General features: G+C 46.2%; 1 protein-coding gene across 4 annotated transcripts in view; it reads right to left on the reverse strand.

Moving 5' to 3' along the window:
- Window positions 1–26769, reverse strand: part of CASTOR2 (cytosolic arginine sensor for mTORC1 subunit 2) — a 138259-nt gene that overhangs the window by 14542 nt on the left and 96948 nt on the right. For 2 of the 4 annotated variants that reach the window (XM_064677601.1, XM_064677602.1), the window contains exons 3-9: window positions 9513–9706; window positions 8611–8743; window positions 7198–7321; window positions 6541–6651; window positions 5095–5177; window positions 2473–2567; window positions 1186–1665 (exon numbers count right to left, since the gene is read on the reverse strand). In XM_064677601.1, coding sequence (XP_064533671.1) covers window positions 1405–1665; window positions 2473–2567; window positions 5095–5177; window positions 6541–6651; window positions 7198–7321; window positions 8611–8743; window positions 9513–9706 — 1001 coding nt within the window. In that variant the 3' untranslated portion in view covers window positions 1186–1404. Of the gene's footprint in view, window positions 1–1185; window positions 1697–2472; window positions 2568–5094; window positions 5178–6540; window positions 6652–7197; window positions 7322–8610; window positions 8744–9512; window positions 9707–26769 lie in introns of those variants that run through there. The other 2 variants (XM_064677604.1, XM_064677603.1) reach the window with 2 other exon arrangements.

Genomic DNA, 26769 nt, shown 5'->3' on the forward strand with positions numbered 1-26769 from the left:
GGAGTTCTACCCCTCCCTGCCCCTTAGAAATGATCCCTGTCCCAGGGCAGCTGGTGCACTGTGTTCACTTCTCAGGCAGTGCATAGACCAAAGCACCAAACATGAAGGGAGAAGTAAAGCTCCAAACTACATCCCAGACACAGTTTCAGCCTCTTCAGAAAGAAAATGCTGGTGAAGGAGAGCAAGACATCTGTGAGCATGAGGCAGCCAAGAGCAGAGCACCTGGAAAGAGGACTCTTATCCCTTGCTCTCTCTAGAGGGAGCTAGAAACCGTGGCTCTCACCAGCCCTTTAATCACGCAGGGGACAGGCCAGAGACCTGGAGGTTCCCATCTCTAACACTGTCTCTATTTCCTCTCAAGCATAAGTCCTGATTTCCAGGGCAAACATCTACAGTGACAGCATTGCAGGAAGACCTCAGTATTAACACCCCAGCGACAAAAACCACCTTAAGATGCACAGTAGAAAAAAAAAAAAAAAAACGATCAAAAGGAACAACAAACTTTTATAAAGTGCTCCAAATTGTTGACAACAGGTCAGTACCTTAAATAAAGACAGAGAGGATTTAGAGAAAGGGTTCAAGATGCACTTAGAGCTTGAGAAATGTCACTAGAAGTCATGGTATCTGGGTAGCAAAGTTAGGGAAAATATGACAAAATCTAGGTCAGGGTCTTGGCCAACATGACCACCTTAGAACCAAAAAGCATTAAACCTGGCCAGTGTGCCCAGAGCAAAGTCAGGCAAAGGAGGGCTTGAAATGCACCTTCCAAAGGATGGAGGTGTTTGACAGCTAAAAAAGCACTGTCCAGGTGAAAAGGCTTTTAAAACCATATATAAAGAAAATGTCAAGTAGCAAGGAAAAACACTAAAATACTGCTTTGAGTAAGGAAGATCTGCAGACCTCAGTGCATGGCCTCAATGCCCTGCCAGCTGATGGAAGGTAAGGTCAGGCCCCTCCTGTGGGGCTGGAGGCATCAGGATGAAGCACTCCAACAGGGTGGAGCTGCCTGCAGAGTCATCACAATTGTAAGGCGTAAGTTTTCGGTTAAATATCTCTTTTAACTGACAGGGTTGAGCTCTCCAAATATGGCTTGACACCTAGAAGCACTCTCCACCTTATGCTCTGCACAGAAAGTGGGCACTTGGGGCCACACAATGGCAAGAATGTGAGGCAAAGCTAACAGTATTGATTTTTAAATGGTGTTTTATTAGCTTATCTTATCAGCACAGTTAAAATTCAAGAAAATAAGACAAACACACACAACACTTTGACCTTTGCTATCTGAAATAATATTTACTTTTACTCTTTACACACATGACCTATCATCTGCTAATGGTTCATACCAATTGTGAAATTAAAGCTCTCCCGAGCCCCCCAAAACCTGCTTTGAACTCAATGGAGCTTTCACAGGTCAAAGGTAGGGCCTGAGCAATGAATTTGCAGTGATGAAAGGAGAAGTATAATGCAATAGAGGGCACATTTAAAAAAAACACCACAATTGAATAGCATAACGCAGCTGAGTTTTGCAGCCTTGTTAGCACATGGGTTACTGACTCCCTTCCTCAGGACCAGGGAAATGGGCTCCAAGACAAATGCCATTCTGCTTCTGGCTACAGGCACAGCAATTTTCCCTTTCCAGGGAAATTCCTCATTTTTGAGAGTGTCCTATAAAGCCAAAGGAAGAGCAAAGGTAGGCCTAAAAAGTAAAATCTGTAAGGATGGCAAGACCCTCATGTTGATGATTGTGCTGTAACTGCTTATGGGCACTCAGGAGAATGAACATGGCAACAAACTTATTTGCTTTAAAATTGCCTTCCCTTGCTGTGCTGGCAATTATTGATCGTTTATCAAAGGTCTGCACCATGAAGAGGAAGATGCAGGGGCAGCAGAGCTAACAGGTGGGTTTTGAAACACAAAGGTTAGGGCCATGCAGGCACTAAGAGATGAAGGCAGGGGTCTGCTATTGGGAGACTCTCCAAAATGCTCCCCACACACAAAGGCACCTGGGATGGCCCACCCTTAAGTGGAAGGAAGCACCTAAAGAAGCACCTTCCCCTTAAGGGTGGGTCATCACAGCACCATCCCGAGAGTCTGGAGCCTGCAACTATGTCTGCAGCAAAATGGGAGAGGGTTTGTGGCCCTTTCTAATAAAAGACAGGGATGCAGCTAACAAGACTGCTCGGGGAGGCTGTGATGTCTCCATTGCTGCAGGTCTTTAAGGACTGGAAGCAGCCTTTTTCCAGAACAACACTCACTAACACAGCTTTGCCTTTGGGTAGGGCTGGGCTTGGTTCAGGAGCCTCTGACACAGGGCAGTGACAGCCAGGAGGAGGCTGGAGAGAGGTGTCTGCTGGGCTATATCGAAGCAAAGGCACCCCAACAAGCTATCCAGATGGAAATGACATTTTCATCATGAGTTTTCTCCCAGAGAAAAGATCTGCCCTATTGCAAAAAAGCTGTCTTCATACTCACCAATGCGTGATCAAACTTAAAAGTACTGATGTAGTAGGCTGGGATGTCGGCTGCGGCCAAAGGCTCAGAAATCTGAGCAACAATTCCACATTCATCTGTGGGGAGACAAAAAATCAGTCATTGTTTGGAGGGGCTTGCAGAACTCCCAGGACTCACCAACTCCACGGCTACAGAGGGAGTAGTTTGTCTTTACAAACTCCAACCAGAAGGAATCTCTGCAATGAAATGTGTTCTTTCTCACAGAATTAGGCTTTTTTTTGCACATTTAATTTTATTACCTTCTTTTTGCTACACAGCAGATCTCTAAAGGCACAAAACATTAGAACTGAAACGATTTTCAGAGGTCCAAAGAAAGGCACTGAATGATGTTCAGAAGGACGCACCACAACCAGCCTCATATGCCCTTTACCTCCATTTTTCTCTGCTATCAAACACTTTGCCCTGCACCTTTGAAAGAGGAGATGCTGACCCACCCGTCACCCTGAAGAGATGGTTCCTAGGCTGCAGCCCACCACAGCCCCTGAGACAGGATTTCATGCCAATCTCATCACAGAACATTAATGTGTTGGAATGGACCTTAAGGATCATCTAGTCCCAACCCTCTGTCACGGGCAGGGACATCTCCCACTAGCCCAGGTTGCTCAAGGCCTTATCCAACCTGACTTTGAACATTGCCAGGGTTGGGGCATCTGCAACCCCCCTGGGCAACTTGTGCCAGTGTCTCACCACCCTCACAGAGAAAAAGTTCTCCCTAATATCTAACCTAAATTTCCCCTCTTTCAGTTTGAACCCATTAATCCTTGTCCTGTCACTGCAGTTCTGATGAAGGGTCTCTCCCTGGCTTCCCCGTAGGTCCCTTCAGATACTGGAAAGTTGATGTGAGGTCTCTACACAATCTTCTGTTCTCCAGGCTCAACAGCCCCAGCTTTCTCAGCCTGTCTTCACAGGAGAGGTGCTTCAGTTCCCTTATCAACTTCGTGGCCTCCTCTGGACTTGCTCCAACAGTTCCATGTCCACACAAGATCTGTACACAGTGCTCCAGGTGGGGTCTTACAAGAGCAGAGTAGAGCGGGAGAATCACCACCTTTCGACCTGCTGGCCCTGCTCCTTTGGATGCAGCCCAAGATCTGGTTGGCTGTTTGGGCTATTCGGTTGGCTTTCTGGGCTTTAAATGGAATTTAAATCGTTCATCTGTCTTGTTCATTGCAGATAAAACGGTACACTGTTTTCAGATGAAATCTTGAGTTTCACTGATCCAAATTCAACATTTCAACTTGATTTTAAGTTAACATATTTAAACATCACATATGTAGGGGCCTGGTCAGTGTCCTGATGTGCCATCAGTGACATATCTACATATTTTGCCTCTAAGATGCTTAAAGAGAAAGTACATGAAAATTTCCTTCCTGCTACTTTTGTTTGTCTGGTGTAGAAGTTGCAATTAAATATAAAAATTGGCCAAACATTTTTCAGAAATGTTCTTGAAGCTTGTACTTTGTAGACCATGGGAAGGAGCCCCCATGTTTCCTGAAGATCAGGCCTTTGTTGCAGTATTCAGATCAGACCCTTAAAATTGCAGGGGACACAGCAATAAGAACATGCCTCCAGGCATGAAGCACTTGCTCTGTGTTACTTCAGACCAAAATTTTTTGAATAGAGAAAACATGCAGCACTGAATGTGAAACATCTGAGAACAGGACTCCCACTTGGACAGCTATAAATCTATACTAAATCTACCAAAGTCAGAGAATAACCTGATCTGGGCCCCTCAGTTCAGGAAGGATGTCGAGATGTTGGAGCAGGTCCAGAGAAGAGCAACAAGGCTGGTGAAGGGACTTGAACACAGGTCCTATTAGGAGAGGCTGAGGGAGCTGGGGTTGTTTAGCCTGGAAAAAAGGAGGCTCAGGGGAGACCTCATCACTCTCTACAACTACTTGACAGGAGGTTGTAGCCAGGTGGGGGTCCGTCTCTTCTCCCAGACAGCTATCAGTAAGACAAGAGGGCATGGTCTTAGGCTCTGGCAGGGGAGGTTTAGGTTAGATATTAGGAAGAAATTCTTTACAGAGAGGGCAATCAGGCATTGGAATGGGCTGCCCAGGGAAGTGGTGCATTCTCCGTCCCTGGAGGTTTTTAAGATGAGACTGGATGTGGCATCAGTGCCATGGTCTAGTAACCACAGCAGCGTCGGATCAAGGGTTAGACCTGATGATCTCAGAGGTCTTTTCCAACCCTGCTGATTCTAGGATTCTATGATCTCTGCACTGGAGCATGACAGTGCCTTTGGACCACTGATTCCAGTAATCTACAATGCGTTTTCATGCCACCTTTTGTCCAGTTTTTCTCTTTAATCAGAACCCCAGCAGTAGCCACCTTCAAAGTCCAGCAGACGAATGCAATTTAGCTGGAGCTGTCAAGCATGTAGCACTTTCAGGAGTATATTTAGAAGTCTGACTTAATAGGTAGGAGTCGGACTCCTCCTGTTTGAAAATCTCAGCTCACAAAGTCATGTCAAGCTGCTGACTCTCAAAAACCCTCAGCCTCAGATGGATTTTTCCATACTCCTTGAAGGCCCTGAGGCGACTGACTGCCTGTGCACCAACTGATCCCCCAAATGTCACCTACCGAAGCCAAGAGGCTGCCCACCAATCCGCACCATCTTCCATAGTTCACCAGAAGCACTTGTAAACAACAAATTATTAGGAAATCTGTAAAAGCAAAGGAACACCAAACATGGCAATTAAAACACAGCAGTGTCTCAGATTCTGCCTGCGGGGATCTGCTCTTCCTGCATTCCTGCAACATTTGAAGTCAACAATAGCAGGGCAGCAGCTTGGGCAAACTGGGAAAACTCAGGGCAAGTGGGGCAAATGCACCTGCCAGCCCCTCCAAGTGTCCTGTGGTAAATCAGCATCTGCTGCGAGAGAGGCACAGGAAAAGATTTCTAAGAAACAGGCTGTGCCCCAGTTTTACAAACATTGAGACTGTGAAGGTTTCATTTGAGCTGCATTTGGACACACCTAGGGATGGAATGTATTTCTATACCTGCTCTCAGGAATGTAAATGTTGACCACTGTTCTTGTGTTTGAGCACCATCAGTGCTTTTTTCCATACTATCCCCAGGAGGTCCCTGGTATCTCTGCAGACATCCTTATTTCTTAGCAGGAGAAAGGAGACCAGTGGGTAAGAGACTTGCCCAACATCAGTCAGGCAGCCTGTGATGGAGAAGAATTGGCCTCCCAGGTTTTCCACGCCCCAGGCTGAAGCTCCAGCCCTCTGGCCAGTCTTGAAGGAAGACAAAGGTTTACTCTAGTAAGGTCAAAGAAACTTTCAAGAGGGCAATTAACAGTTTGAAAAACAAGTCCCTGGGGCAGGGGACTTGCCCCCAAGAATCAAACCCAAACACTACTCTGTGTTATAAAAGCAGATCTAAGCATTGAGTCTCAGTACAGCATCCTCTCCAGCCTCCAGACCTCAGAGCCTTCTGTGCTGTGCAGCTGCAGAAGCACAAACACACACAGAGGTTGATATTTGCTCCCCAGCTGACTTCTTCCTTATCAGACAAATGAGTCATGGGCTCCCACTGCAAAGGGATAACTCATGACATAATCATCATAACAAAATTTCGAACCAAGACCAGTCATATGTAAAAGAAAAGCAGGAAGACAGCATCACTGACATCCCCATCCTGATTTTGGCCTTCAGCAGTAAAACTTCAAACAGCTACACCAGATTTTCTTTTTGGGTTTTGCTTTTAAAAGCACAGCTAATGAACAATAGAATAAAAATGCCAAAATCACTTCACTCCAGTGTTCCTCTTCTGAAAGTGAGATAACCCTACATCACACTGACTTGTGATTTCACTGAGGGCTTGGACAGACAAGCCCAAAATTCAGACACTGGAACTCACATGCCAGATTTCACTCTGGAAAGTGACAGGATGTACAGACCCATGACACTGATGCAATGAAGGTCCCAATAACGTGAAGGAGTCTAAGCTGCTTCCTGCTCCTTTGAAAACATCCCAGGTGCTTTTTTTGAGGTTCAGGTTACCCTAAGACTAATGCTCACCTCTGCTGTGTCTGCACATCCATGACCAAGGAGATATAACCCTCGATGAGAGAAAAGGAGAAAAAGCGAATATGTCCCGAGTCTTCGTTGCCCACCACTGAGTCTTTTACTCTGAAGAAACAGAAGAGAAGAACATTAACTATGGCTAGAAGAACACAGGAAGGCTGTGAAACCAGAAATGTACATACACTGACTTAGGGAAGTGACACAGAGTCCTGTCACTCTATACTGCTTTTAATTTTTTTATTTTGCAGGGGGGAAAAAGGTAATCTCCACATCTGACAAACCTCTCCCATCCCTGCCCCAAGGTCCCCTCGCAGGAGGCTGTGGGCCAGGAGCCACAGGCACCAAAGGGCAGCAGCCCAGCCAGCTGTACGAATACGCAGCACACTGATCACATGGCTGCTCTTAACTTCACTCTGAAAGGTTCAAGCTTTCCAAAACCAGCAGATGTCTTTGGGCACCCTCAAGCCCGTTGGGTTTCCACCTATCAGGACAACCCTCCTGAGTCTGTGAAACCTTCCTCCCCCAGTGCAGAGCACTGGAGCAGCACAAGGCCACAGCAGATCCCTGAGCATCCCAGAGGAGCAATGGGATTCTGTGCTTTCAGACGCCAGGCACACCTCTCCTGGAAGCACACTTCCCTGCATGACCTACCCATTGGAGTAAAACATGACATCCATTAGGAGTGTAGCAACAGTAGGCAGGGTATCTGGATCCAGGCTGGTGACGCAGAACATATTACTCGGACTGGAAAGGGGATGAATGACAGACCTCTGAACTGAAAGAGACACATGGACACATACAACTGTGAAGCCACATCTGCAGAAAGTTCCTGTCCCAGCAGCCATATTATCCATGCACTGGCAGCAGCCGCAGAGAAAGCTCAAGGTATTTGTAAGGCAGTTCTTCATAGCTGAAGACATGTTGGCTCTCAGACAGGGACTGAGGGACTTGTGCACAACCTGCTCTTGTGGTGCTCTCCCTGGGGTATAGGGTGGTATCACCCTGAGTACCCAGCCCAGCTCTCTACTCCTAGGGGCTTTCACACCATCAGGTGTAGCCACATGAGTTGAGGGACAACCTAAAGGAGGTGCCAAGACAAACTGAAAAGTGCAAAAAAATTCAGGCTTCCACCATTTAAAAGGCAGGGCTATGGAAGGCATTTCTCCAGCTGTGGTTGTTGGCACTCCATCCTCTTTTTCCTCATTTCTGGGGATAATATCTAGAAAAATTAAAAACCAGCTGCCACACAGCAGTTTGGCAAAGACATTTGCAGCCAGCGGTTGAGAAGCAGCCAGTATTTAGGCAACCAACGAGAAAATAGAGCAACACAGTAAACTACATACCTGTGCCTAATCAACGCGTTTCACTGTGCCCTTCCTTAATGCATTTTTTGTTTAAGGCTCATTTTCTTAAATCAGATGATTTATAGCTCCTGAGTGACAAAATTGAGCAGCACTTCATAAAAACTGATCTCTGCTTTTATTTTGGTTATGGGCAAAAAGTTACACAGAGGTCTCCAGCTAAACATATATATTTAAGTTGTTCCTTTTCCTAATTGTGCCCTTTGGCTTGATGCTCGTTCCTCTAGACTGCAAACATACTAAGCTTTTGTACAGTCCTGAGCTCATTGTGGCCTTGATCCTCATTGGCACTGAAGTGTGAAAGTTGAACAACAATCTTCTCTGTGCATCACTGCAATACTTAAACAAGCTTTTATAGAAGCCATTTTTCTTTGGAATGTTGAAGCATGGAAATATGGGCTGCAGACAATGTTATTTTTGCAACGGCAATGAACTGTACTTTAACCTTCTGTCCTACAAAAGGCATGTCTCCTCTAGAGATGTGAAACAAGCATTAAAAGGCTAAAATTCAGCAAAACTCAGCACTGCTCAGAAAGTTAACCTACTCAAATCCTTGGTTGTACTGGGATAACCTTGTAAGATTACTACCTTACAACAGGATAAACATTGCCCCAAATGTTGGAGGAAGCTAGGAGGCAGGACTTCCACCCCACGTGTCATGGAGACCAACTCCCTGGCAAGCTGAGCCTGTGCTGGTCCTTACCTAGTTTTGGTTTGACAAATCCATTTGTTATCCCAAAGTCATCAGCAGCCACTGTCTCCCCATTCACTACTCTGAGGATGGTGAACTCGGCAGCCAGCGTGTGCATCACGAAGGGCAGGTCTCGCTCACGCACCTGGAGGTGACAACAGGATTATCTGGTGATGGTGTGCTCCAGAAGTGACAAGATACTGCAGTGGAGGGCACATGCTCTCAGGGCACTGAGAAGTGGACATGTGACTCCTGCTTGAGCCAGCGGGTGTGTAATGATAATTACCATCTGTGGTGTGTAACAATAATTACCATCTGTGTGTGTCTTAGAGAAGCACACTTGGTGATACCAGTGCGAGCCTCAGAGTGCTTTTAAGATTGTGAAAAGAGTGTGGAGATTTTTAAGAGGAGGACGTCTCATGTCTTTTCCAGCATCCCTTCAAGAACTCAGTACTTGCCTGTTCTTCAGCCTTGTTTCCTAAGGAAATACGGTTGGGCCCTGTGTGCGGGCACGCACACACACACACGTGTGTGTCAGACAGAAAAACAGTCTGTCCAAAACAACTTTGGAGCCTCTTGGCCATCACCAGCCAACCTGACAGCAGACACTGTGTTCCTCTAACTTTCAGAAAACCAATGTCTGAGTGATGGTGGGAAATGCTGCCAGAACCTCCACTGAGGGAGAGACTGTAGTGTGGGCTCAGCTTAGACACCAGACAGCTCATGACAACAAATGCTTCATTCCATGGGAAAAGCTCCTGAGATGTCAGAAAGCCTAACTACAAGGGACAGAGCTCTGGGGAAAGCAGACTTTGGTACTTCTGCTGCTTCCCAAACAACTTGTTCCCAGAAATGCCTAACTGAACCCTCATCTAGTGGCAGTAACTCTGCCTTTTCCTCTCACATTCTCTTACCAGGATGAAGTCCGTCTGATAGGTGGAGAGCATAAACACTGAGATGTTTTGGTCAGCTAGAGGTGCTATTACTGACTTGGCAATTTTGGTCACTCCAATGGGCTGGGAGCTGGAGAAGCCACCTCCACCAGATACCACGTTGAGGGCAAGCCATGTCGCATCAGCCACGCTCAAGTGTTCCGAGGAAGGAAGCTCTGCAAAGAGACAGAACGGGAGGACAGAGGTTTGTTTTAGAGGCAGGGAGAACCAGGTCCCTCATCTATCAGTACGTGGTTAGCACAGACCTAAGTGCAAGGAATGAGATGAGCCCCCTTATCCAGCCAACCTCGTGGGCTTCCCCATGCTACTCCACAGGATGGTATTGTGCTGGTTTTACACATAGTGATTGCATCAAATTCCATGGCAGGACTCATACAGATTGTTGAGGACAACACAGAGAGACTCAGTAATTCACCTGGATGGCTGCATCTGGCCCTGGTGACCTTCCCATGTGGAAGCAGCCCAAGGTCTTTGACTTAACTTGAATAATTTCTATCACACAATTTCTCTGAACACTTTACTCAGGCTTTTCTTGTCTCTTTTGTTTCCATTTTCCCACTCTAATCTAAACCCAAATTTTGTTCTCCTGGACTTGAGATGAAGGTTGACAGAACAGCCTTGGCAATATCCAAGACTTTGCAGATGCAGAGCAGGCACCCTATGCATCTGTGGGCTGCTGCCTCCATCTCTAAAGCAGAAGAGCCACACGGTTCTGTAGAGATGGATGGATTCTGTAGAGATGGAGGGATTACAAGGTAAGCATAGGATAATGGAAACCTTTTTAAGAATAACCCCATTCCATTTGCTTCTAGTCTGTTGTGGTTAGGTAGTTAAAAATCTGCAGCTAAACCACTTAATACAAATTATTAACTGTTTCAAAGAACCCTTAATGCATTAACAGCCTAGAAAACCAGAGTCAGACTCTGGAACGAAGGCATACACTAAGATCCTCTGGACTCTGGATTTTAGTTTGGCAAATTATAGAAATAAACAGTTCAGATCCAGATCCAGACTAACAAATGCATAATCTCAGTTAAATCTACTTGGTGTAAGGAACCTGACCTCAGATGCAGATCCAGCCAGTAAGGACACAGCAGAGGTCCCAGTGGAAACCTACACACTTAGCTCAGAGGAGATATACAGCCCAGAAGTCTGAAAAGCATAAACCCCAGCATCACTGCTCCTGCAGTCAGTGCCCTGGCACTGCAGACTTGTCTCCATGTCCACCCACTCCTGGCTCCTCCATACAGTATCCTTTCCTTTTCCTTCAGTGAGACCTTTGGGAGCTGTTTCTGTACAGCCTCAAACACTGTGTAATGAATTCTTAACCTCACCTGCTCCGAATCCTCAGGCACCACTTCCCTGAGACAATGACAGCACTGAAAACCCAAAATGAACTGAATAACAAACACTGTTCATTTTACTCTCTTCAATAACCTCAACTGTGTGTGGCATGAAAATAACCCTGAGCAAACACACTGCCAAACAGTGGAGATACTGAGGGTTCTGCTTCTGCATTTTGATGTTTAGCATCATAAGCCAATGTTTTTTACTGAGTAATCAGAGCTTACATGGAATGAAAACTAGACACAGTGAGAGGGGGTAAGTTTGTGCATTAATCAATAGGATGTTACCTTGGAGAGACTAGTGCAAGTTGCTTGCAGCAAATTATTGCAGCAAAATAACCATTTTCTGATCAGACAGCCCTCTGCATCAGAGAAGCACCCCCAAAGCCAAGCTTACTGCATCATCTGGCACAGAGAAACTAGGGCTCAAAACAACTGCCACTGAACTCTGCTTGCCTCAGGGTCCTGTGCTCACCAACCAGTCCCAACCCCAGTGGGCATGTCCCAGGTGTGCCCAAGTTCACTAATGACACCTAAATGGCAGCGAGAAGAGATCGCACAACTTATTTCCCTCTCTATAAACAGAGCAGATGATATTCCTGCTTTGTTCAGGTGACATGGGCCTGGATTGCAGTTCATCATATACCAGTTTAAATACTATTTTGGGTCAGGGATATGATTGAAGATGTAGTATTTCATGGTGGACAGAGGCATTATCACGTTTCAGTCCAGCAGCAGCTGCGCTGGAGGAGCTTCCCCAAAAAGACTTCATCAACCCCCTTCCTCAGGGGGCAGGATGGCTGATTTGCCCATTGCGGTTGTAATTATTGGGAAGTGTTGATCACGTTTGGGTTTATGTGTTTAACAGGTCCTGTGAAGTGTGACAGGGGCCACTGCACTTGCTTAAGTAACCTGTTTCTCACAATTCAATTAACTTTGCAAAAAATATATACGAAGTGATTGAAATACCAATTTTGGACACTGTCTCCACTAGGCAGACAGATGGAAAAATACAGCCCAAATTTTAAGGAAACAAACTCAGGTTGGAGGATCAACAAATTCATCTAAATAGTATCAAATAATCATGTGGGACAGTGCTTTGCCCAGGATCCTGTTAAATGCTGTAAACCCAAGGAGAGCCAAAAACACCAGTTGTAACATTAACAGAGAATCACAGAATATGCTGAGTTGGAAAGGACCCACAAGGATCAGCAAGTGCAACTCCTGGTCCTGCACACGACCATCCCCAAGAGTCATACTATGTGCCTGAGAGTATCATCCGGACGCACGAACTCTGTCAGGCTTGGTGCTGTGACCACTGCCTTGGGGAGCCTGTTCCAACACCCAACCACCATCTAGGCAAAGAACCTTTTTACACAGACTCAATGAGGTAGAACAAGGTAATAAATATAGAGGAAAATGAGGAATTGCCCATGTTTCAGTACCAACCCACCATCTCCACCACTCAGCCCACGGGAGAGCAGAACTCTGGACACGCCACAGCTTCAGCACTGCCACATCCTCTGTCCTCCCATCAGGCAGAAATCTCTCTGCTGGGTTATCAAGATTCTCTGGCAACTGGTTTATCAGAGTGCACTCACTCCCGCTTCTGATCATGGGGGACATCTCACCTCTAGCTGAGAAGGACCTCTCAAAGGCTTTATTATAATCAGGGGGTTTGTTTTGAACTTTCACTGGGGTGAAGCCTTAAGATTTTTGTGGTTTTGCTGTGTAAGGCTTTGCAGAGCTGCTGCCAACAGCAGGCACCAGAAGCAGGTCAGCTGCTTGCAGGCTCCACAACCATTGTTTTCTGCCTAACATCACAACTACCACTGGCAGAGCAGGGTCCTAGACTCCAGCCATCATTCCATGGTCGTTGGCATGGAACCCCACCAGGCTTGGCAAGATGTGAACAATTTGATAGCCCAGGGTAATTTTCCCTGGCAATGCAACGCTGGGTACCAATTGCTGGTGGGCTCCAAAAGCCCATGGGACTGCTCTCCATTGGCACAGCAGTTTTCTCTCATCCAAAATTCTTCCCACTGCATGCAATCTGCAGTGCCACCAAGCAGACAGATGCCATGTGGGACACTGCACCTCCCAGTATTAAACCTCCCAGGTATTAAACAAATGCCAATCCCTGCACAAACCAAACCCAACCAACACATCCAATAAGGTTTAGGGAGTGAGTAACTGCTTATTCATATCGTGGGTTATTTAAAAGGTTAGGGCTCTGTCTGGAGCCTCACTGGCCCATTTGGCAGCCCTAGCTGAAGTAGAGCAGCCTCCATGGCACACATCATCCTGGGAAGAGAGGTGGCGAGTATCATAGCAGCCATAATTGGCTCCTCAGCAAAAATAATCAATACCATTTCCAAGGAGGACAACAAACATTGGCTGCAACCCAAATAAGGACTGAATTGCTGCCGCTGGAGCACTATATGCAATGCTGTAAGTACCGTGAGCTGGTGCTCCATGTGGCACTCCTAAAATACCTTTGGGAGGTTGTTGGGCAGATGATGAGATTCCAGCTCATGGGTCTTTGCAAGCAGCCAAGGAAGTCACAGAAAGCAGGAAAGAAAAAATCTTCTGTTTTTACAGTCCTGATCAAAGAGTCAGCCCAACAGTGTGGGTCTGCACAACACTGGGAAAACAACATTTTTTCTGCCTATATTGTCCACCCTAGGGACCCTGCAGTCTCGCGCACCCTGCATAGCAAGAGACAAAGCACCAGGAGACAGACCTCCCACTCCAGCAGAACACTGGAAAACGTGCAAAATGCTCTGAGAAAGGGCAGGACCACCAGAACTTTTTTGCCCTTCTGTATCTAATTTAAATGGGTTCACGTTTCTCATAAAAAGGTTATAGTTAAGGGGGATGCCCAGCTCCACAGAAGAAATGCATCTCACCTACCCACACTGATAGCTGGGTGAGTCCTGTGCAATGTGTTGCCAACCAGTGACCTACTCCCTTCCTCCACAAAAATACCCTGTTTTCTGTGCAGCCTATTCCAACTTAACGACAATCAGACACCCACTTCAGGACACCTATATTTTCAAGTGAAACTACAGATAAATGATGGATTTATCATAGTGCTTGGAGAGAAATGAAGGCACTCGGTTTGTTCCTTTGGTGTGGCATTTTGGATCATTTCCTAAGCACTTACCTTCACTCAGTACACAAATTTTTGCATAGCAGAATGCCCTGAGTGATGTGCTACTCTCTGGTTTGTTCTCGTACTCTGAATGAACCAACTATTCACGATTCATCATTGCGAGACTTGTGTTTTCAGCCAAATACTAAAAAATAAGGAAATTAAAAAGTGCTGTGGATTTTTTGACCAGCCTTCTGGTTTTAAAAACCTTACACTGTACTTATTTCACCTTCTATAGCTTCCCTCTGCAAACATGGCAGCTAGACTCTGGCTTATATTAAAAGGACAGGGAAAACGGCTCCTACAATAGCAGGATTCCAATGGTCGGTCACTAGAAATAAAAAACACTGCCAAGTGCAAAAGTCATGATAAATCAGGAGAGCTGTCACCAATGCCTCAATGTGGCAGCACTGTTATGTATATATATTTTTTTAATAGGATTTTTGTGTTTATTAAGGGGTTCTCTTCCAGTAGAAGCTTTTCATTGCTCTGCAGTTTTAAAATCCCATTTTATAATCTCAGGGCGTAAAGCCTGAGCCAGAGCCTAGTGTCTGAGTTCTCTGTTGGCTTCACCACACCAGAGGGGCTGGAGAGGTGCTGCTGTGCAGACCGTGCAATGCCCAACCACCAGCGAGCCCACGGGGAGCTGGGGTACACAGGGCTCATTGCCAGCACCCACTGGTGTGGTTTCCTGACATCTGCATAAAGTGCATGTGTTTGAACTGGATATCTCTGCTCAAGAAACATTTTAGGAACTTTTATTCTTTCAGGCACTGTGGAAACTGGCCACGTGAGCTCAAAATCTTGAGGGAAGAGTGGGTGGAAGATAACCACCTGAACCCCATTTCTTTTGAGAAATCAGGCAAAGTAAATATTCCTTTAATGTTGGAAATGGGGTACTCTCTTTCTCTCACTTCCAGAAAATATCAGAAAGGGGATAAAGCAGGATAAAGGTGTTTATTTATCAGTTTCTAAAGTGTGCTAAAATCCAGAAAGAGCTCTGAAGCTGGTCCAGTGGCCAGCTTTGTGTGTCCTGGTCCTCACTACTCTGGAAGCATGAGGGTTGTTCCTGATGGATGTCCTGCTCCTTGCTTTGCTTTGCTGCATGGACAAGCCAAAGTGATCCAGCACTGTGCTTCCCCTACAGGACCCCACCAGGGCAGCAAAAACATCCTGAGGATGTTACAAGGCAAATCATAACCTTTCAGAGGATGCAAACAGCCTTTATTTTGGCCTTAAAGCACACACATTGCCAGCTTCACACTTAATAACTGGGAGCAAAGATTGCTGCTGCCACACAAATTCTAAGCAAGCCCCCTGGGCAGTTTGGAGTGCAGAGTGAGGTGGCCACCAGGCAGAAAGTCCTGGGTGTCAGTTTGATCCAAGTGCCACAGAGCATTCCCACAGCAAGGGACTTATCTAAGCACAATAGTCAGGGAAGGTGAAAGCTCGTTGCTTGTCTTAGGTCCAAAAAGTTAATGCTTCTGTGCTCAAGAGGAGGAAGAAAACCCCACAGCTCCGAACCAGCTGAAAGCATCTCACGTGGCAACAAGCTTGAGCTCATCCTGGGAAGAGGTCAGCACGCTCAGGATCAAGCAGCTTTAGCAATTTTTTCCATTTATGCTAACGGTTTGGTCAGCTGCCACCTTCCTCACAGGGCAATACCAGAGGTGATCATTGTATCAGAGAATGGTTTGGGTGGGAAGGGACCTTTACAGGCCATCTAGTGCAACCTCCCTGCAATAAGCGGGGACATCTTCAACTAGATCAGGTTGCTCCAAGCCCCCTAACCTTAAATGTGTCCAGGGATGGGGTATCCATCACCTTTCTGGGCAAACAGAGGTGCTGTGCCAGAATCAGGAACAGAAGTGACCTCTGTGAACACGACTTGTGACATGAAGAGTGCAGTGCCTCCAGCACTGTGCTCAGGCTCAGGCTCAGATGTGTGAGCTGGCAGTGAGACATCTCATCCAGGGCACAGCAGGGGTTTTTAGAGCTCTACATGTTTATTAGATACCAAGTGGTGCCAGCAAATGGGACAGCAGGTTTTTCCAGGATCTCAGCGGACTATCGAACTTCACTTTTCATCTCTTTCATCCCAAATTTGCTCCTGATGAACCTGGGCACCTGCAGGACTGGATCCACACCTGGGGAACCTCGCCATCTCTAACTGTGTGCTTCTGTGTTTCTGACATTTTCTCCTAGCAGAGCATGCAAAACTTGGTTTTTTTTATTCTAAGTGCCATCAACAGGGAAGCTGTGAAACCTGTCATCTCATTTTCCCATTTATTTATTATCCCACTCACACAACTGTCAAAAGAACATTGTTAGGTTCATAAACTCGCACCCTGCAGGGAGGAAATGACATCTAGCCTCAATGTTTCTGTGTTTCAGTTTCCTGAAGTGGGTACAAACCCCTATTTCTTCTAAATTTTGCTCTAAAGAACCAGCTGACTTGTTCAGCTGAGGTTTATATACATCTGACAATTGAAGGACTTTACAGCTAATGCAAAGCAGCATGGAAAATTTCTGCACTATGAGGGAGTGTAGCAAAGATTTGAATGTCAAAAAACAGGGTTAGAATTCCTGGGAAGTTTTGTTCTGGCCTCTTTGAACATCTTTGCCTTATCACTGAGGGAGGAAGCTGTTGGTACTAGTGCTATTCCAGGGATAATCAGGTAGGTTTGAAAGGCAAAGGTTTCTCACTTTCCACTATCAAGACCATAAAAGACAGAAAAACAGACAGAGGAGAAGAAAAAAAACCAAGAAGTAAGCAAACGAGAATGCTCTCTAGGGAAAAAAAAGCACCCTGAACCTGCCAAAGTCCCACTCCCTGAGCTCTGAGCAGCTGGCTCAGAGCACCCAGTACAGACCAGCTCTCCCCAAACCCACGCCTCCCAGGAGTGTTCCCAAAGCAACCTCAAGCAAATGCATCTTCCTTTGATTCTTGCATGACATTCATCTTATACTAGTCCTTGTCTGTTACAGATATTCTTTCAGTTTATGGAGTAACTAACTCTAAAGGCTATTTATTTACATTAGAATCGGTGAACATACACAGTGCAATTTTCTCATGTTGTCCTGACAATTCAATTCAAGTTTTACCCAGTGTAATAACCAGTTTGAATTTCCAACTATTCACACGAATAGGACAAATTACATACACAGGGAATTACACGCAGTGACCCTGGGTCTCATGTCCATCTGATGGAAACTACTGGTATTAGTCACACACAAGGGAGTTCTCCAAGCCCTTTACTGGAGGGAAATGATAAACACATTCATCACACCTTTATTTTATAAAAATTAGAAGATTCAAAAATCTGCTTTGAAGAGCACTGAGGTCACCTGGGGCATTTCTTCAAGCCCTATTCTTAAAGATAGAGAAATGGCTCCTACCCAGAGACAACAAGGGATTTAATAGTGGATATTTCCAGCAATCTCAGGAGCTACAGCAGACATTGTGTCAGCTCAGCCATCTCCACTGAACCTTCACTGTAAGCAATCTGCAGGGGCAAATGACTATTTTGAAACAGCTAGAAACTTTTAATGCAAAGTAACTACTTTCCTAAACAGCCCCATCCACTATCCCCCACACCACAACCACTTCTGCAGGCACTACAGTCTAGCAGCTCCCAAGCAAGGCCTATACAAAAAGTTTCTGGGAAGGGAGGCTACACTGCTTTGCAGCTTCTCCACTGTTATACATCTGCCCACATATCTGCACGAAACAGGAAAGTCTGACAGGTGTCATGTTCCAAGATCGAGAAGTGTGTATTTTTACCATGAACAGTACAGTTACAGAAAGACCTCCTAAGCACAACGCCCATGCCCTGAGAGGATGAAGGAGGACAGTGTGGTGCTGCTTCTCTTTACCTATTGGGAACATGTGCATCACTTTCTCAACACATGCCAAAGGGCTCCTCATCTCTGCTGACATGGACATAGCCTTTGTGGATTTTGAGGAATGAGATGAGGTAGATGCTGAGGTATGGCACCTTCCTGGAAAGTTTACTAGCTAGTCTGCTAAAAGAAGCAGAAGTGAGAATGTATTTACATTAGTTCCAGAGCTGGGGAAGAAGCATGTGATAATTAAAATTATTCTTTCTGCTCAGCATGTCCTCAACTATATTTGTACAAAGCACAGATGACGCCATGTGGCTAACTGATCTATTTACACCTCTGGAGTTCCCTGCTCATCCCCATCCTTGTCTCCCAATTAAGGGTGCAGGCAGGAATTTGGGGTAGTTCCAGCAATCAAATGTGCCTGGCACACCACTGGGACTGAACAGACAAATCAGACTTTTCCCCAATGTAAGCTGTTCAGGGTCTCTCTACTGCCTGAATACAGGCAAGCAGAGTAAACTGAAAGGTTCATTTCTAGGGAAGAGCTAAATTAAAGTGAATATTATCGTTGGAGCTTGTTGTGAATGCAAAAAAAGCATCAAAGCCAGGTTAAAACTCCGCTGCTTTTGCTGACTGTAAGAAGCAGAGGCAAGAAGCATGCTGTGTTCAGAAATGCACCGTTACTGTGCAGCCTGTCTCTCTTTCAGACTTTCCTATACTCCTTGCCAAGCTGGTTGTTGGCCTGGGGGTAAGTAGAGCTGCAGGCTGTTTCACAGGTGCCCTGTCCCTGCCAGACAGAGACAGTCCACGTTCAGGAATACTGGGGCAGTGGCAAGGGCTGCAGGTGGTTGCTGTGAGTCCATCACAATGGTCTGGCCCCATCAGATGGGACTTACCTGCCTTACTCTGCCACTAGCTTGTGAGGTGACCTTGAGCATCCCTTCCCATACCTGTGTTTCCCTTTCACATAAAGTATTTGGTTGCTAAAGTCCCTCTCTCACACTAAATAAGTATGTGAAATGTTGGTATATTTCCACAGAGCATCGTGGCTCCTGGGTGTGTTACAGTAACAGCACCAAGAATGAACTCAGGAGGTGTGACCTGGCAACCCATCCTGGTGCACTTAAAGGATGTAGCTCTCCTTTATTTGTGTGCTGGTATTTTCATTTCATGTCATTTTCCCAAAGCCTCTTGTGTCTGCAGAAGGGACCAGCAGTGCCTGTGCCACTGAGGTGAGGGGTCTCCATGCCTCTCCTATCCTTCTGAAATACAACAGCTGCAGAAATCCAAGCAGTTGCTTTTTCTCCCTCCATTGGGCTCCAACCTACCACCAAAACAAGTGACTCCTTTGGTCTGCATCTGGAGAGCAGCTGGATCCCCTTGCATTAAAGAAAAGACATAATTTCCCAGGGGGAAAAGAATGTGTTTGCAATGCAAGTTTCCCTTGCAATAGAGAGATGTGAAACACAATATATTTCCTTTAAAATCAGCAAATATTCCTCTGAACCTCAGCTTCCCCACCTTCAAGCAAAGAATTTGCATCCCTGTGTCGACCCGACAAAGAGCTGAACTCAACAACCACCAAGTGCTGCACAGCTGCAGGCAGAGGCCAGAAACACCATCTAGATTCTCTGCCTGTCCCCCACTAACCACATAACCAAGCAGTGCCATGTTCTTTTGCACATCCACCAGATCTGCTGCAGCCCAAGCTGCTTCAGCAGAGGTACCCAGCACAAATCTCTGAAGACACACAAGAGCTCATGTCCCGTCCCCCTCCCTTTCCCAGCTCAAGTGTTTAGTATCTGATGAGTGTGTGCACTGGGCTTTGCAGAGATTTTGCTATGATAGCTTTCTCCTGGCCTTGTGGAAGCCTTCCAGATGTCTGTGGTCCTTTACCTGGGCCTGTCATGAAGGTTGTTGCAAGCAGAAAAGCTGGGGGAAGCTGTGTCCTGGGGAGGTACATGAGATAGATCACTGTTCTTGGAATAGCTGCTGCAGTCCTGTGTTTAGCCACAGCGACAGTCCCATGTACACCCTGGGTCACGTCCAGAATAACAGACAGGGCTCTGGTAGGGAAATGAATGAGAACTGCTATTTTTAACAGTCATTAACTTTACATGAAAACATCCAGGTCTCCAACTTTTGAAGCTGTTTTACTAAATGTTTGCCTCCCCTTGTTCCAGTTAAAGGAAGTGGAGTGGAAGACTTCCCTCCTAGAGATGTTCTGGATACACATGACTCACCACACCAAGTCAGACCAGAGGCAGTTCCAATAGTGTCCAGTGACAGATGTTCACACGGGTCCATTTTTTGAGTGCTATCATCTTGCTCTGAGACTACAGAATGGACCCAAAACACTGCCCTAACAATTGCTTCAGTTTAAAAGAGGCTTTCAGGGCAGTGCAGACATATTTGCATATCTGTGGGTAAACCAGAGAGAAACCTAGGAGTGCTGGCTACCCATCCCATCATCACAAGGATTACATCTGTTGGCCACTTGTCATCTGAGTCCATCATCATAAAACCCCCAAACTCTTCCCAGCTGCTAGCCATGCAGGCCAGTTGAGCTCTGCTCTGTTCCCATTCCCTGCCAGTGCCAGGCATGCAGGTGACATGGAGTGGTGCTGGGGAAAGGATTCACAGAAGCTCAATTTCCAAATTGTGAGACGTTCCTACCTCACCCTACTCTATCTGTGAATTTGTGGATGGACAGGGGGGATAGTCAGTACTGTATCTGAACTGGGAAAATCTTTCCTTGGTTGGGACATGCCAAATTATTCCAAAGATGTCATCAATCTTTGTCATTTCTGGAAGGCCAAGTGTGCAGGTCTGAGGACTCCACACACTCACTCAGGCAGATCCTCCTCTTCTATAGATGAAGTCTGTAAAGCAAGGGCTGAGTCGCCTGAGTCAGCACCCCTCCAAAGGCCTGGCAGAAGGTGCTGGTAGGAGCAAACTTCCCCTCCTGCCAGAGCGACAACTCTGCCAGAGCGATGGGGTTTATCAGCCAGCCCGGAAAGGGGCCAGGACTGCAACTAATGCCACTGTTTCCCCCTTCCCTCCCACACCCCTGCCTTTCCCCGGCTAGTGCCACCTTAGAGCTGACTCAGCCAGGCTGCTGCGTATCATCAAAAGGAGGCTGAGCAATGGGCACCTTATCTGACCCTGTGAAGAAGGAGCTGCTTTACTGGAGGGAGATAGGTGTTATGTTGTATTTCACTTTTCAAAATCTGCTTATGATTCAGGAGTAGACAACTACTCATTTCTACTTATATGCACACACCACCTGGAGACAAGACTGCCTCCAGAAATGGGATGCAAAGCTCATCCTGCTCATCATCACGCAGGGTGCAGCCCCACCAGCACCAGGCTGGGTTCTCCCTCTGGCTCCATGCCCTGCTCTCTGCCAGCACTGCTGCATCAGCCTTGCCTTGGTGAGCAAAACAACCACTGATTTTATTTAACAAGTACAAAAGCAAGTCCTCCAGGTAAACTGAACCTGCGCATACCAGCTGGGAAGAAAAATGAATGCAGATGAGTTTATTTTTGTGTCCTCTCCTCCCACCAGCACAAGGAGTTGCTAACATTACATCATCCCACACCTCCGCCCCTCGGATCAAACCCTGCAAAGGCACAGCTTCTTCTAAGGTTGCTGGAAGCAATAGCCATAGGAAAATTAACTCTTTGTTGTGCAGGATGCACTCCCCAGTTGCCAACAGCGACCCAGTACAGGGTTTTGTTGTCAGCTGTTACAGACAGGGATGTCTGAATCCTCAGAGATGTGCAACCCCAGTAACTTCTGCCTCCAAGTATTTATCTAACAGAACAAGTATTTTTCCAACAGGAAAAAGAATCTGAGTTGCTCCCAGTCTGTCCCAAATGTAGAACTAAAGATGGGCAAAGAAGCCACATGATACCTCAAGGACCAGACTAACAGTTTTGATACAGGGACATGACTTGACTGAGCAGGACTTTCAATTCCCACCCACGGACTTCAATTACACAGAATAAGGTATTGTTAGCGTCAATTTTCCTCGAGCCTCACGTGGCCTGTCAGAGCAGATGCTGACTGAGGCACAGGCATCTTGTTGAGAGCAACACAAAAGCTTTTCTTTGCAGGAAATTAAAAAACAAGGAAACAAACACCAGCACTTGCGTAAACCCCAGACTGGCTCAGACAGAAACTACCTCGAGACTGTTTATGTTCCAGATCAATGGATCAGCCGCAGTACTGGCAATTAGCACCTTGAAATTATTCAGCAAGATGTGGAGTGGGAATTTTAGGGGAAATGGTGAGGGAAGGGTGAGAGCAAGCATGAATAACAATAAATTTTTCTGGACAGAAAAGTCAACGACAAAAAAGTCAATGCCTGGAACTGGCTAAGTCCAAGTATGAACATGGCTGTTGGATGGTTTTGCAATCAGGCAAAAGGTGGACAGAGGGAGCTGGAGGGGCTGAGACTGCATCATGGGAATGGGTATATGGTATGAATGTGGAAAGCAGAGCACATTTTTCTCTGGCTAGGAGTAAAGATATCTCCTCAGTTAGACCATAAGCCTATTTTCTGCTGTACCCAGCACTCCAAGCAAGGCAGAAGTACTCTGGAAACAGATCCTCCCTGTGTGAGGCATGTGGATAAGCACAAGGTGCAAACTGGCCACGTGGCAAACTCTTCAGGCAGGCATTAGCTTGGTTAGGGCTCTGCCCAGGTCTGCGACAAGGCTCAGGACCACCTCCCTTCAGAGGAATGAGCATCCTCACAGGGGCTAGGTGGCCCTCTCCAACCACGATCCAGCACACACACCAAAAACCTTTACCCTTCAGGATGGAATGAAGATATTGGTCTGATTACACCTGACACTATCAGGAACAGGAAGATCTCATTATTTCCTATGTGTTGACATAACGCTCCCATGCATGCAACATGCCTTACTGTTGCTCTCAGAGAAGGAGGAGGGAGGGAAGCAGGGATAATTGTGGCTGGCTCCAGTGTAACCTCTTCCATGACCCTTCTTTAAACAAATCAAATCTCCAAACTCACCCAGGAGAAACAAGACATTGCTCAGATGGGTCTTGTTCCCCAACTGCAGGGACCAACAGGAATCCCTTTCTGTTCCTGTGACCCTGCACACGGGGTCTTTGTTGTGGGACATGGGGCTTTCTCTGCCATTCCTCCACACCAATCACAAAAAAGTCAGATACTGGAGATGTAACACAGATTAAAGCAACTACATGAGAAACCCTTGCTCCTTTCCAACAGGTCTCCATACTTCTATTATTAAACCAGGAAGAAAAAAACCCCATCTCTGTCCAAATGGTTTTCTATTATTCTATATTCTATAGAATAGAATTATTATTATTATTATTATTATTATTATTATTATTATTATTATTATTATGTCTACATCTAATATGAGGCCAAGGCAAGCTACTGCAAAACTCTTTGAGAAACTGATGCTCTAAACACTTCGAAATCATGCTAAGCTCATGAGGCTCTGAGGGAATTATGCAAGTAAACAAAGCTGGACCTGCTAAGGAGCATCAAAGATGGGGAACACTAGATATTTAGCCCTGGGAAGGAGGGAGGGAGCAATGGCCAGCACAGTTCCCAGCAGCCCAGTGCCAGAGCTGTGGCAGGGTCCGCAGAGGAGCTGGCATGGGGAGGGGAGAGAAGGCAGCCTGCCCCAGTCACTGATCACTGCAGCCCATGACATAAATAGCAGGATGTGAGCGCTGCTGCTCACAGCTAGATTTTCCTGAGCATTAACATTTGATCATAGCACTTCCTTTGCCAGGATACAGAAAGATGCAGGTGGAGGACAGGCTAGAAACCATGGATAAAACCAGCCGGGATAGAACGGTTAGCTGCAAATGAAGCAAACAGCAGACAGCAGGGTTTCTTCTTGCCTCTGCATAGTTGGATGGTGTTTGGCAAAATCTGAGTTCTCTCAGGATTCCAGAGAGAATCACTGCTGGTAACACTTTGGCTTCATGCTTTGTGGAGATGATGCAGAAAGGCTGAAAACTGCTGCCCATCCTCCCACCATGCTGCTGCGCTGGGAACTCATCTCCTGTCTCCCTGCGGAGTCCCCCATAAAAACAAGCCTTGTAGTTGGAGGAAAGCTGATCTAAGTTCTAACTCCTAAAATCAGCTTTCTAATTTTGAGACAATTTTTCAAAAGCCTCTCCTCATCCTGAGAGACATAGAGCCTGATTTGCACTCAGCCCAGCAGTGCTCTGGGACTCAGCACCTTGGAAATAGCATCTGCACATCAACTCCCAAACCAAACCCACTCCAGAATGGCAGACACTCCTATGACGTTTTGGTGCTACCGCCTTCATATCTCACTTTCCTTATTTATATAATGGGGATACAAACCTTGTTATTCCAGGAATGCTGCTGAGTGATTAATAGCTGCCAAGAATTTGGAAGGTAAAATGGTCTGAATAATTATTACCCTGAGTAACAATGAACAAGACAGATCAAGAGTACACACTAATAGACTACAACATCATACTACAAGGGAGCATCTGAAATCTTCCAGCAATTACTGCTTGAGGGACCAGGTCCAATGCTACATGTTGCAAGAAATGCTCTAACATTTCACCTCTTCTTCAGCATTTGATTCCATTATTATCATAACTGCCAGTGGGAAAAAACCCCAAGAGATGAATGGGCTGAAGTAAAGGGGAAGATGAGACCCAGGAAGAGGCAGGAATAGCCACATTCCCACTGCTGGCTCTCCTTCCCTTGGCAACTGCTGTCTGGAGCATGATGCAATGGGAGTAATACACATGAGGAAGCCTAGGCCCCTTGATGTATAGTAGAGGACCTTTTTCCTGGAGCAGGAAAGGGTGAACAGGGACCCAACAACTCTCCCATTTTCCACTTGCCCATCTGCACAATTAATGGCAGAAAACAGATCCTTGAGAATTTTTCCTCTGCCTCCAGCAAACTTGGTTGAAACCAGCCAAGCGGAGAAGAACATGCTCTGCATGTGTGCAAATCTCACTTGCCTATGGATAACACTGGTGTTCCTGAGACAGCCAGGCTCTCGAGTAATCCAGTGTTAAGTGCTACCGAAACAGCAGCATTAGTAGTAATTAAAAATGAGTTGCTTTCCACACCAGGCTGTGTACTTTGGAGGCAGCCAGTTCACCCAAAGAGGATTATGATAGCTCAGGATTTTACTTCATTTCCACTCCCTTAACCATGGGATCAGTGCAAACAGCCTCGGAAGAAACAGGCACAAAATTCACTTACATTGAGATGGTTCTGAAGTGAAAATGTATTTTTCCTCTACTTCTCTAGAACAGTCAGGACAAATACAAATATGGAAAGGGACTGAAACTAGAAAGCAAATAGCATTTAGTCAACCACACAGACCTCGAACAAGCACTTTAGTGTGTAAGTAAGTGAAAATCTGCTGCAAAAGCAGTTTTGTTCAGGGGAAGGAAACCCTTAGGAGAGCAGTAGGAGAACTCCCCGATGGCCCATTTGTGGGAAATTAAAGGTAAAAACAATACATAAGAGGGAAACCATAACGGTTTAAGTGGGAAACCTCCAAACTGAGGAAGCAGTAGGGTTATGCTGGCGTACTAGCACACAAACATGTAATGTACTTGCATGCATTGCTAGGCATGTTCCTCTATAGAACACATAAGCACCCAGCTATGCTCTCTCCTCCCAGCCAGTCCCGATTTTAGGGAGTAGCAGGCTTATAGGACAGCCAGTGTGTCTTCAGGCCACATGTGTGAGTTGGCATCAGAAGCGTTTGTTCCCTTTTTGACCCCAGCACATTGGTTCATTCTATTTATGTATTTTTGATCTGTAACCCACAACAGAGGTTTTTTGGCACTGTTGCTGGAAGGTCAGGGAAGGGCCACAGAAGAGCAAGTCCCAGACACAGAGCCGTTGCAGAGCATAATCCATCAGCTGCCTCCACCAGGAATTTGCTATGTTCTGAATTCAAAGAATCTCTTTCAAAAACAAAAAACCCACTCAGGCCTTCATGCCAAGATGGCAAGCTGGTGGGCCAGAGCTGGTGGGACAGCACAGGGAGGATCCCATGTTCTGAGAGGACAGCCAGCCTTATAGAGACAGTCAGCCACAAGACCTGCAAGGAGGTCCTGCAGAGAGGGGAGGGATGGGGTGAGATGGGAAAGGCAGATTCATGCAGAGCAGAAAAGTCCTCTGAGAATGGGCTCTGCTCCTGCCTGGTACTAAGCACACTGCTGGGAAGCCACTTTATCAGCATGCCTGCTCTGGGCAGGAGAAAGTGCCTGCAGAGCTGATGAGGAACTAAGAACCATTGCCTGGAATTCTTCTCCCGCCAAGGACTGTAGAAGACATTTCAAAACTTGGACCCTTCTTCCATTAGGTTCCAGTGAACTGATGATTTATGGCACTGTCTTGTTGAAAGATTCAGTAGGAGAGTCCAGGACATGTACCAGAGGACAGGAGACAGAGCCACAAATATCAACAGTATGGTGAAAAACACACCAAACAATGGTACCAAATGCCCTTTCTCTTCAGGAGCTCCCACGCAAACTCACGTATACACGTTGCATGTCCTAGAAGACACTAGGGGGAGAGAGAGGAGAGCTACGGGCATGGGTTTTCAAATGACAGAAGATCACAGATCTGGAAGAGATGGCACTCAGGAGTTTCCAGCAGCCCTGTTTCTAAAGACTTAATTCCCATACATCTGAAGAAGGTCTAGAAAAGAAGGTGAACAGCCAGGAGCTTTCCTTTGCACAAGGTAGGCATATTTAAAGATGCAGAGAAGAGTTGTGTTGTATATTCCCCACTGGAGACAAATCACAGCATCCTGTTTTGCAGTGCTTGGGTTTAAAAAAAATCTCCCAAAC

The sequence above is a fragment of the Pseudopipra pipra genome, chromosome 21, assembly GCF_036250125.1.
Source record: "Pseudopipra pipra isolate bDixPip1 chromosome 21, bDixPip1.hap1, whole genome shotgun sequence".
Taxonomy (NCBI): domain Eukaryota; kingdom Metazoa; phylum Chordata; class Aves; order Passeriformes; family Pipridae; genus Pseudopipra; species Pseudopipra pipra.